The 12,851-nt window shown below is 38.1% G+C and overlaps 1 protein-coding gene across 11 annotated transcripts in view; it reads right to left on the bottom strand.

Annotated features, from left to right (window-relative positions):
- Positions 1 to 237: 237 nt before the first annotated feature.
- Positions 238 to 12,851, bottom strand: part of INPP4B (inositol polyphosphate-4-phosphatase type II B) — an 849,925-nt gene continuing 837,311 nt past the window's right edge. For 7 of the 11 annotated variants that reach the window (XM_063637640.1, XM_055276001.2, XM_063637634.1 and 4 more), the window contains one exon: positions 238 to 425. In XM_063637640.1, the coding sequence (XP_063493710.1) occupies positions 293 to 425 (133 nt within the window). In that variant the 3' untranslated portion in view covers positions 238 to 292. Of the gene's footprint in view, positions 426 to 465; positions 1,832 to 12,851 lie in introns of those variants that run through there. The other 4 variants (XM_055275999.2, XM_055276002.2, XM_063637636.1 and 1 more) reach the window with 1 other exon arrangement.

Raw genomic sequence — 12,851 nt, forward strand, 5'->3', positions numbered from 1 at the left:
CATGAATGAAATTTACACTTTGTGAACCAATCTCAATCAGCTAGGCTCAACACATAGGAGCTTAGAACTAGAAATGACAGTACTGAATCATGTAAGAAAGATTTTTTAAAATGGATTTCTTTCAGAGCAATATGCTGACAATGAATTCAAGTAGTTCCTAGATTTTGGCAAACATCTGTGATCATCTCCCCCACCACAAATTCATGACAATAAAAACAAACAAAAAAGACCAAGGTGAAGATTATCCAACTGAAACGTATTTGTGTTCCTGTTTATTAACATGTTGGTAAACTTAGGTGTCAGCTTTTCCATAAGTCCCCTCTGGAGGTCTGTAGTACTTGGGGAAAGCCATCAGCTGTAGCATGTTGAAAGCATACTTTCTGCATTTGATATTCTTCAGTACATTCTCTATGCGGCATCCTTCTCTGGTGAAAGGGGAAAAAGTACAACTTCATGAAACACAGAATAAATAAATATGCTTTATTTGTTTAATGCAGAGTTGCAGCAACCGTCCAAGTAAAAATAACAAAGTTTCAACTCTACATTTTTTTTTTCCACAAGTGATGATACATCTTACAAAATTAAATCCTAGGCCAGGCCCAATACCATTATTGCCCTCTGAAAGAGATGATTTAAGTCTCTTTACTCTTAACAGACATTTAAAATTTAATAAACAACTCTTTAAATATAATTTGCTCCACAATACAGTTCCACTTTAGTTTCATAAATATATCTGCCTTTTTATAACATTTCCACAAATTAATTTCTCAGTCTCTTTAAAACACATTAAAATCTATATGTAGCCCTAAGGATGCAGGTTCTAGAAATAAGGCATTTAATTTATTAAGTCTGGCCCTATAGATTTTTAAAGAAAAATTTCATCTCTATTTTAATTTTATTATTATTTTAGCTGTGCAAGGAAGAGAGAAAATGGCTTTCTGAACAGCCTGGGCCAAGTCTCAGCTTTATAAAGGAAGAGTGCTTGTCCACGGACAGTACAAAAGTCACAAGTGCTGGGAATGGTACATCAAGACACAAACAAGACCTAGTTAAAAAGAATAGAAAAGTCCTCTGAAAGCCAAATCAACCCAAACAAGAGATACAAACAGGTAATTTAATTACAAAACATAAATAGCCATTCTCTCCACAAAGTTACTTGACAGAAAAGAGTTAATTGCAGCGAAGAAGTAAAACAGGTTAAAAAAAATTTCTATCAGCAGATGGCATCTATGATATTAGCACAGTGGAAATAAAGTCTGCAACCTCCCACATCTCTAGAACTTGTCTCAGGGTTTCAGTGTTTGTGCAAATTCAGTCTTAATTTCTTTAATAAATTTAATGGGATGAGGACAGGAGGTTCAGAACTTCAAGCTTTCAGGATTCTGTTCTTTGTCTTATTCCAAAGACAGTAATTTAAAAATTCTTCTTGAGCTAGTTAACAGTGGGAAACACTTATCCATGAACAAAAGAGCAAAATAATCCACTTAATGCATAGTACTTTTTGTTTTTTAGATTTTAGGAAAAACAAACTAAACACAATTTAAACATTTTTTTTAAATTCTGTGAATTTGAAAATGTAAAAATATTACAGCATTGTCCCCATAATTTAAAGTTCATTGTCATTTGTAGAAGAGAAAAAGGAATACAACATAAAACTTATTGGTATTTGGCTAAGAGTAACGCCAGACTTAAAATAAGCCACACAACTAGCAGGTGTGAGCTGACAAGCAGCAAGGCGACAGGATAGAAGTGTCGAGAAGTTGGCTTGTTATCAGTTAGACAGCCTGTTTCAGGATCATCGGATTCATTCAGTGCTCCCTGGGTTTGTCTGCTGTTAAATGAGGGGAATGTGGGGGGGGGAGGGGGAAGAAAATAGTATACAGTTCACACAGTAAAAAAAATTCAGCCTTAAATATTCTGAAATACAATGCATTATCTTACATAACACAACTCTTTCAGATGAAATCTTATGGTAAATTTCCCCAAATGCATCCTGTGTATTGTTTTCTCATTGTACTACATGGGCAAAGGAATTAAAACAGGAGATCCTTTAGCTCTTTGTGCAAGAAGGAAAAGAGAAACACTGTAATGATATTCACATGGGTTGATTACGTATGTACAAGGAAGAATCAAATAAGCATAACAGCATCAAATCAAGACTTTGAACACAACTAAAACATGGATTAGCTCATGAAAATAATCTGATAACTACATCTTTAGAAAATGAAATGAGCAACACAGGATGTAGTGAAGCAAACCAATGTGTCTGGCATATTTAAACATACCCTCTACTGGCATTGCACCTATATAACGTATTTAAAGTTATAAAAATGATTTATTGAAATGGCACGATATTTAAAATGAGTGAGACATCTGACATGTCATCCTTGCCAGCCATAATATTAGTTTAATAAAATCCAACTCAGCACCCTTCTGTTAGTTCAGCTCATAAATTATATTGCCTCCTGCTCATCTTCCTTAGATAGGGCCAAATCTATCTCCTATGGACATCTCATCTGAAAAGAGACCCATATTTACAGAGTGATACCTCAGAAAATAAGACTTTGTTTCTAGATTGTTTACTTTCTGTATAAATAAAAAAAAGTAGGGGGTTGGTTTATAATTCTGCTTAAAAGCAGCTCCAATTATGGCCAGTCTGAAATATACCATATTGATATAAATTGAAAATAAAATAATCATGCTCTAGTTCATCAGTATTCAGAGTATTAAGAATTTCAATCACATTCAGTGGTTAAGGAGTGGCATATTCTCTATTAGCTCTTCTATGTTTTCAGGCAAAAAACTGATTGTGGCTCAGTCTTATGAAAAGTGGAACTTTTCAAAGGAAACTTCTAACGAAGCTCCTTAGCCATGGCAGATTTCTAGCCCTTTGCAATCCCCAAACAAGTCCTATAAAGAAATTTTTGACCAGGCATTGACCACACCAGTGTCAGCATTTACACAAATATCATAATTATTTCATACAATATGAATTAGTTTAAAACACCAAATCAACCATGTTGTGCTGTGCTCTGTTATATCCTCATGGTTTGGTAGAATCTAAGGACTATGTAATCAGTGACAAAGTAAAAGATTGCCTGGAAAACAAATGGTTTACTGAGCAAAAGGGGGTTTATTTTGGATTTGCATTTATTCCTATTGTCAATTGTATGAGTAACTTGGTTACTATTCAACATTTTCCAGCACACCAGGTTGAAAATGTACAGTATTTTAGGCATTTATATTTTGGAATGTGACTAAGAAAAGCTCCCCTTACATTATTTCTTCTATTGGCTTCAAATCCCTAATTGTTAATCCCAGAGAAGGAGTTTATTCATTTGTTCAACCCAAAGTTTTTAGCGTCTACTATGAACCAATTGCTGCTGTGTAGGCACCGGGAATACAAGGTTGGATACATCAGATAGAGATTTCAAAAATGTTTATTTTTGAGTTGGACGAGCAGGAATACAAAAATAAGAATAACATCTGATAAAAGTGCCATGAAGAAAAGTAAAGCAGGAAAAGATTCATATGTGTGTGTGTGTGAGAGAGACAGACAGAGAATTTTAAATAGGAAAGTTAGAGAAGTTCTCACAAGAAGGTAACATGTGATCACAGATTGAAGATAGAAAGGGAAAGAGTGATGTGGATGTTCAAATTAATTTTTTCATTGAGCCAGTGTATTACCTAGCAACTTCCTGATATAATGGGACTGGAAAGTTTAGGCTGAAGGACAAAGGGGCATGAAGGAATACTGGGAGGGTGTTTTCTGCCTGGCTGGGTCTCAGTGGGAAAGCACAGGCTACCAGGGGCAGCAGAGAGGTAGGGAGGGAAGTGACCTGAACTAGCGGATGGCAGACCAAACTGGAGGAGAGACTGTACAGTTATGGACCCCATTTCCATTACAGAATCCGAACAGAGACAAGGACACTAAGACCCCTGAGGGTAGCAGTTTGAATTTCCCCTATAAGAACCCCCCAAGATGATGATCTTGGAAGGAGGGCACATAGATCTGAGGTGGTTCTAGATGGCTCGTTGGAGCAGAGGACAAAAGTATGAGAACTTCAATATTGCCAATATGTATCCCATTCTATTAAAATTATTCTTTTTCATGTATTTCAAACAGTATATATTAGTAGAATAACACATATAGAAACAGCTGTGATATAGATCAGAGCACAGACTCTGGAGTCAGACCAGCTGTTTCAAGCTTGGTTCTGTCACTTGCTAGTTGAGTGGCATTGATCATGTCATTCAGTATGTCATGTCTCTATTTCCTTATCTGTAAAGTGGTGATAATAACAATACCTGCGTCATAGAACTGTTATGAAGTAGCTCATGTGAGTCCATTCTTACAAAGTTCTTAGAGAATGCCTATAGCAAGCATTCAATAACTTATGCCATTTGCATATCAATAAATAGGTACATCTTGGTAGTGTACCTAGAAACTTTTTAACTACTATGTTCCCTCCTGCCTTTTTTTTTTGTTTTTTCTCCAGAAAAGACTCACAGATTCTGTTTAATGCATGGTAAAGAAAAATATCACCAGGCCCTTGGGAGTAGCAAGAAAATAAAAAAGCCTAAAACATGTACATTGCAGAGAGGAATCCTTATTCCCGTGGAAAAGAAAAAGAAAAGGAATCTGAACAATTGTTCATCTGAGGGCCACGTGGGTCTCCAAGGAGGCTTTGTAGCACATGCCCTTCCTGTAATCCAGGGGTAACCATTGTCAACCTGGCCAATTCAGCAAAGAGGGAAAAGCCAAATTTCACATGGAAGGCTGGTCCATAAAGTCAGTTCTGCCCACGTTGTGTGTTTTGCCCAGCCGCTGCCTTTCTATACAAGTCAGGCACATTCCCCCTCCACTGTGCCAGCCACACCCTCTGGACCATGCGCCAGTGGTCATTTCCAGCAGCAGAGGCTGAGGGCAAGGCAGGGTTGGAAGGAGTTGCTGTAGTGAGTGTTGTGACAGCGCCGGCCAACGTAGGGGAAAAAAGCAGCAAGCCAACACCTGGTTGGGGTCAGTTCACGAGAGTCTGTAAGTCTCCTTCAGTGATCATTAGTGCTGAAAGGAACCTCTAGAGGTCATTCTGCGCATTCCTCAACTTCCTTTGAGGTTTTTCATACATGGTTTTCCTTCCAGGTCTGATAGATTTTCAAGAAAGAGCATGCCTTCAGCTTTTCATCTCCTAAGTTTTCCATTTCATTTTTTTTTTTTTTTGAGACAGATTCTCTGTCACTCAGGTTGTAGTGCAGTGGCGTGATCATGGCCTACTGCAGCCTCTATCTCTCGAGCTCAAGTGATCCTCCCGAGTAGCTGGGACTATAAGTGTGCGCCACCATGCCCGGCTAACTTTTGTATTTTTTATAGAGATAGGGTTTCACCATGTTGCCCAGGCTTGTCTCGAACTCCTAGGCTCAAGCAATCCTCCTGCCTCAGCCTCCCAAAGAGCTGGGATTACAGGCATTAGCCACTGTGCCTGGCCTCTACTTCATTCTTATTGAGTACTGATACTCTACTTATCAGGCCAGTCAGCTAACATTTCAGGGAATAAAGTCAACAGTTTGGTTACTGTACAGTCCATGGTAAACATTCAGCCCCGAATATTGACAGTGCTGAGACTGAGAGACCCTGCTTTAGCATGAGACTCTGTATGTACATATAAATATATCGACTATAACCTATCTATCTCACCTTTTTATCGTTTATCTTTAAGACAGTAGTTTACAACTAAGTGATGTTACCCAGGGACATTGGGCAATATCTGGAAGGACTGTTGGTTGTTGTAACTATAGCAGTGGGGGTACTACTACTGGCATCTTAGTAGGTGGGGCCCAGGGATGTTGTTCAACATCCTGCAATGCATAGGACAATCCCTGCCACAATCATCCGGCCCGAATGTCACTGCTGGCCTAGCAGAGAGGCTGGGCCCTGGCTCTTTGTATTTCATACTTCACTCTGCCCCCATGATCCCCTCTTACCTCTCTCTCTCCACATCTCCTGTCTCCATCAGGAATTCTATTATTCATGCAACCCCCATAAACAATGCCCAACTCCCTTCCAGCCCTCAGTTCCCCACAGCCTGACTGATCACAGCCTGCACAGCCAGGCTCACCACTGCCACCCTTCCTCTATCCCTGCTAGTCTACCTTCATAGACATCAAGAGTCACACCGGACCCCTTCACTTGTATCCAGACCACATATGGTCAGGAAACCATATATTTATTTTATGATGTCCCCTGCTCAAAGCACCAGGCACCTCCTCCTAGCCACTCCAGTCCCGCTCATGCTCATTCTCACCCTTGTTACTCATAACTAACTTCCCCTGTCCTTTCTAAAGTATGGCTCTAGTAGCATCAGTTTCCTGCTGGAAGCTTTCATGGCTTTTCTAGGCCTGCTGATGAAGTTAAACCCTCCTGGCTGGGGCACCCTCATCCCTATGTGTACCAATTCTGTCACCTGGAACACATACACATATAAACCATCTCTGACCAGTTTGCCCTCCTCACTTCTTGCATAGCTCCATCAAGTACCACTGCTTCCAGGAAGCCCTCCAGGTCTGTGTCTGTGTCTCCCTGTCTGGCTCATCTTTCTACCTCTTAGAAGCACTCGGCATCAAGCCTGGCACAGGAGGATTTGTCTAAGGCTCACATCAACACGAGGAGGCAGGCCAGCAGCCCCACTTGGCTAAATACGAGGGATCTGGAGGCCAAAAGTCTGCCTTCAGATTCTACCTGGCCTCTTAGTTCTGCCTGCTTGAGAGATTTGATTTGTCTCTTCAAGCCTCCATTTCCCTTCTTGGAAAGTGAAGTTAGGATCAATGAGATCGTCCCAACGTAGGTGCACAAAAAGAGCTGGCTTGCAAAGTCCCAGAGGTGGGTTCAATGGGACAGATGCTGTGAGCCAAGATATTTTGTGCGCCTACATTGGCACCTTTTAAAATGTATTTCTCTAGAATCTTTTTAACTAGATAAAGATACTATTCACCTGGAACCTTTTTAACTGGTAGAAATGTATAATCAAACCAGGTTGTAAGCCACTAACCTAGCCCACTGGTGTTCAAAAGTGGATGTACCAGGCGGTGGGTGGAGGAGCAGAGGGCCAGTACGCGCAGCTTGATCTTACCAGTAGCAATTGTTTATGTCTCTACAGAAGAAAGTATTTATGTACCACCCCAAGCCATATTTGGGTAAACAATAGTCATAATTATTTCAAGCAGATGACCCAGCAATTTGAATTATACCAAATCAATCATGCTGTGGTCTGGTGCAAAGAACAGTTGAAAATAACTGGCCTATCTCATGCTTGAACAATTCTGGCAATGAGGAGAAAACTCTTTTCAAAGAAGTTCATTCCACCCACAGCCAGCTGTGGAGGGGGCTCAGTCACAGAACATGCATGCAGGCATGTGTTGGGGAGGTAGGGAGAGGGGCAGGAGGAGGCAAGATATAGTTCTTTTTTTAAAAATCTTTCAACTTTCATTTTAGATACAGGGGCTCATATGAATAGGTTTGCTATTTGGCTATATTGTACCTGGACAGTGAGCTTAGTACCCAAAAGGTAGATTTTCAACCACCCTCCCCTCCTTCCCTTTCCCCTCTAATAGTATGCAGTGTCTATTGTTCCTATGTTTATGTCCGTGGGTGCTAAATGTTTAGCTCCCACTTATAAGTGAAAACGTGGGGTATTTGATTTTTTTTCCCTGTGTATTGTGGTTGCTATTATCATTAATATTATCCTAGCACTACCTCCTAATCTGTCTAGTTTTAAGGTGAAGGTTATGTGTAGCAAATCTTAACTTTATTGAAATCTTCATTTCTTTTCAATGTCTCCTGCTAGGAGAGAAGTATAGAATCATCTATCAACCAATCAATCAATCATCATAGCATAAATATCACATGCTGATTATAAATGTAGCTTAACATATTGGCCACAATTTATCAACATAATAGTAGAGAAATACTCTTTCTCAGTGGAGCCACCCTGCAGATATTCCTCCTGGCTGAGGAGTAGAGTATTCAAAAGTCTGAAAAGTAATTTGAAAATATCTTAGGATGGTCCTTACTCCAAATATAGGGGACTAATTTATGCCAGGTGGCTTTATTTTCTACAAATGCCAAAGAATACTTAAAATTTTCCAGTCTACGTGTTGTATATGTCTTCGAAGTGAAAATCACTAAATTAAAAGGTTTTTGTTTTTGTTGTAGAGGGGCAGTTTTACAATGGAATTAATTTGTTGTTAACAACTCCCATCTCTGGAAATTAGAATAACACATTAAAGATGTCTCACACGTAATCATCCTATATTCAGCTGGAATTTAAAGCAACATGGCCTAGGAGGCTGCTTCAGAACCTAAAGCTTGAGCCCCATGACTGTATCAGAGCGGAGACACGTGACTTTGGGACTGCTTCCTTGCTTCCTACTAAGATAGTACAAATGGTCATTTCTTCATGGCCACCAATGAATCTGTAAGTGCCCTGCAAGTGCAAAATGCAAGGGATGTTTTAAGTAATAACATTAGTAACTTCCTCACTAGGAGATTATGACAAATAATCAGTAGCTTGCAAGGTACTCTGGCATTCCAATGTCATTAGTTTTGGCCATCACCGTGGAAGCAAATCACAATGTTGTTTCCACTGAAAATGTGACAAGATCAGACACTTAAGGGCAGTTGCTAAATCTGCAGGATAGAAAACGATCTTTTTTATTTATTTTTTTTAAGACCTGTCAAAGCAGTCACTTAAAATAGAAACAAGTAAAAAGACATGTCTCACTTTTAAACACATCACTGCCTACATGAGGAGATATATCCATAAATATAATCCAACGTGCATGACTTGATGACATTTGCTTATTTCACTTTCTTTTCTGCAAGTATCTATGCTGTATCCTAGATCACAAGTCACACCCATCACAGATACTCTCTCAAATCATTCTGACTTCTAAAAATAAAAGTCAGTCTTCCTATCTTCTCCTGCTGGGTAGTTATTCATTAATAGGTTTGCTATTTGATATCTTATTCCTTTAACTATAGCTATTCAAGCTTCCCAAAGGAAAATTACCAATTAAAACGGAATTGAAAAATCTTCTGACCACCAACCTGATTTCCTCCCATGATAAAATGAGAGCATTTCACATTTAATTACATGCTTCAAGTTTGAAGCTATGGGTATACCATCCTGAAATTACGAGCCAGGATTTTAGAGCCAATATCTTGCAGAGCTTTATTTGACTCAACATTCATCTGATGGATCAATATTAATACAGTACCATGTTTCAGGCCCTGGACAGTTGAATTGTATCAGATTTAAACCCTGCAGATCTGTGTAAAAATGGATATAATGAATCTGGTATCAATAAGAGCTGTGAGTGTGGCACAAGAAATCAAAGGATCATAGAATCTCAGATGTAAAAATGCCTTTAAAAAGTCTTTGAGTTGAATGTACACATTTTCTAGATGAGGAAATAAATTTAAAAATCTTTCTTAAGGTTCCATAGTAACAGTAAAGAATCTTGAGAAGGTAGTTTCCCTAATTCACAGTATGCTTACATCATAGTCTGATAGGAAATGGAGGAGGATTTTCGTTTTCAGTTTAGATCAATGTCCAGGAAGTTAAATAACTCAAAATACTCTAGATAATTTGTTATCTTACCTAAGCTTTCCAAAGATTATATTTATAATTAGAATATTAAAAGTAGAGTTTCAGGACTTTTCAAAAACTGCAACTATTTAAATGTTGTGAAAATTTTAATAAAAGAATATCACGAGTCAGATAATTCTCACTGGCCTAGATGTAAGCATAGCCTATGTGGCCACAGGATCCCCAGCCCCATGTAAACCGTCTTCTCTTCTAACTGGATTTCAGAATATAATTTAGAATATATTATGTTAATCACAGGAAAAGCCCCTAAATGAGGAAATTACTCAAAAGACATAAGCCAGTGTCACTGCTTTGAATATCATAGACTGTTTCTAATGATTATGGACACGTTTGCTACAAAAGAAAGAGCAATCTTGGGTAACATTAAGCAAAATGCCCACTCATGGGAGTTGTGAGTTCTACCCATATGTGTGCTTTTCTTGACATGGTATTCTAAGCGAAGGGTTCCTGTAAACTAGAGGATACCAGAGCATGGTAACAAAGGTGATGATAGTGGGGTTGGGGAAACCTGGCAGATCAGGAAAGACTGAAGACATTGAGAATGAGAAAAATCCACTGCACTGGAGAAGAGGAAACTTTATGATTAAGTGGTTGTTGATTTCAAATAATCAAATGCTATGTAGTGTGAGGCGTAGGCTGCCTTGGAAAGGAGCAGAAGTGTGTGAAGTAGGGAGAGGAGATCGCCTATGTATCATGTCCTTTCATGCAATACGATGTCTTTTTAGATATTTTAGATATTATTTTTTTCATTTACTGCAAGCAGTCATACTGGTTGGTATTATTTTTTGTATAAGCTCAAAATGGTTTCAAAATTTGATCGAGTAGCAGATCAGGGCTTTTATCCCTGTCTGTCTAATGAAAAAACCATATTCCTTTCACTTCATGATTGAGATCCCTTAAGCACAGGTTTTTTGCCACCTCTCAGAAGCAGGGAGATGTGGTTTCCTGCCAGTTGTAAGATTAGATTCAGTGACCTCTAAAATTACTTTCATCTTTACTTTCCTGTGATTCTTTGATCCTATGAAAACATAACTGCAGTACTCCAGAGATGCATATTTTTTCTACTAATAGAATACTTGACTGTTCAATAAGAGATAGTGGAGTTGGGGGCAAATTCGAAGAATACCAAGCATGCTGAAATTGTATTTGGTCTCTAAAATTGTTCATGCTCAGTCTTATCTATTTTCAACTTCAATATTGAAAATGAAAACAAAACATGAATATATTTAAATGTATTAATTTTTCACTATCACTTTTTATACCTTTTGTTCCAGTTCAATGTTTTTGTTTTATAAAATTCCTAGAAAATAGGAATATCCTCTCATCAGAAGAAGCCAGGTACTAAGTAATAATAATTTCAGAGGATGTCTAAACATTGCTTTGAAGAGAAAAGAAGTACCTATGGCCAGAATTATAACTCAGTTAGGAAAGTGGCCTGGTATGAAATTTTAAAAAGTGCTTTATTCAGAAAAAAGGAAAAATGAAAGAGACATAATGAGTTGAGAGTATAATTGCTTCCATTAAATCATTTCAAAGAACTGATTCTAGTTTTGATCTTTGAATTTTAGAAAGGAAAATATTTGGATCAAGCCTACAGAGAAATATCACAAATGATTAAAGGACCAAGAAAAAAAAAACTTGTGAAGTGTTTAAGGTTAGTTTTGTTTGCATAAAAGAATGCTAATATGTGATATGATCACTGTATTTAAATATATGTAAGATGTAAAATTTTTGATATATCAATTTTTATTTTGCTCTTTTTTTTTCTTCTTACTTTTTTAGGCTATTGTTTAAAACGTGTGCCCAAGGGAATTTTAACAGTACTGGAAGCAACAGCTGCCTGAACTAAATTAATTTATCCTTTATTCATGACAGAAAATTTGAAGTTTCCATTGGGGGGGATAATACAGAATAAAAGGATCTTTCAAGATAGACAGACAAAGAGAAACACAAAAGAAAAACAAGGAAGAAGAGGAGGGAGGAAGGAGAGGGACAAACACAGATACAGCAGTGACAGGAGAGAAGACAAGGGGCAGAGTTTGTCCAAGAGGGTGAAGCCTTGTTCATTGTTCACTTGCCTGGTGAGGGAGCCCAATAGCAGGGGATACTGCAGGATGCATGGCTGACCCTTGGTCATTAGTCAGCTTCCCCAAAGATTCTCCTGTATTGAGTTAGGCTTGGATACAGTGAAATGAAAAGGCGCGATGGTACCATGATGTATAGGAAATGGGCACATCAGTGGCTAATAACTGATACAGAAAAGTCTCAAAGCTCAGTGCAAGGGAAGACTTGTGGCTGGAGGAGAGTGTAAAATAATAGAGATTGACTTTCCACCTGCTTGGCTAGATAGGAGCTGTGAAATATGCAATGAAGCTTGTTGAAAGAAAAATTTTTGAAAGAAATTAAAGAAAACAAAAATACATATCTGACATAGTTAGTAGAAAGATAAATAGGGGATTTCTACAAAGAAATAGATATATAGATATAGGTCTAGAACTCATTTTCTGGTTCCAATACCACGTAATTATGCTTTTCTCTGTACAGAAACTCCAACAAGATGACTTAGTTTTAATTGCTTGAAAATAACAGTCAGATAAAAGGAAGGAGACTAGTGTCTTAAACATTCTGTAGGTGTGTTTGTTGCTAAGGTACTTTAAAATGTGAACAATCATGTTTCACTGCTCTAGTTTGTCATTCTCCTGGAGTTTGGGATAATTTTAATTCCTAGTTAAGAGGACATTAACATGTAAAATTACTGTCTAAGCCTTCTGATTCTATTCTTGATAAGCACTAGTCAGAGAATAGGAGGTAAATTCATCACAACACCTGGCTTCCCTTATGAAGCAAGAAACCTAGCTGAGAAGGCAGGCTGACTCCAGGGCTGCTCTTAGCTCCCAAATAAAAATAAAAGTCCACATGTACCTTAGATTATAGCCTAAGTTCTGAAAGTAGCCTGGGAAATTTAGCAGAAATCAATAACAAAAATAATTAGCTCATCTTCCTATTATCTAACTCCATTAAGTCTGAAGTTCTTCCCCTTAAAATGAGAATGTTAACATCCATCCCATAGGATTATTGTGAGAATTACGTAAAGGTACTCAGAACATGCTCAATAGTAAAAATAAACAAATAAAAAATTTAATATCCCTTTTGCCAGGTACGGTGGCTTATGCCTGTAATCCCAGC

The sequence above is a fragment of the Symphalangus syndactylus genome, chromosome 4 (genome assembly GCF_028878055.3).
Source record: "Symphalangus syndactylus isolate Jambi chromosome 4, NHGRI_mSymSyn1-v2.1_pri, whole genome shotgun sequence".
In the NCBI taxonomy this organism is placed as follows: domain Eukaryota; kingdom Metazoa; phylum Chordata; class Mammalia; order Primates; family Hylobatidae; genus Symphalangus; species Symphalangus syndactylus.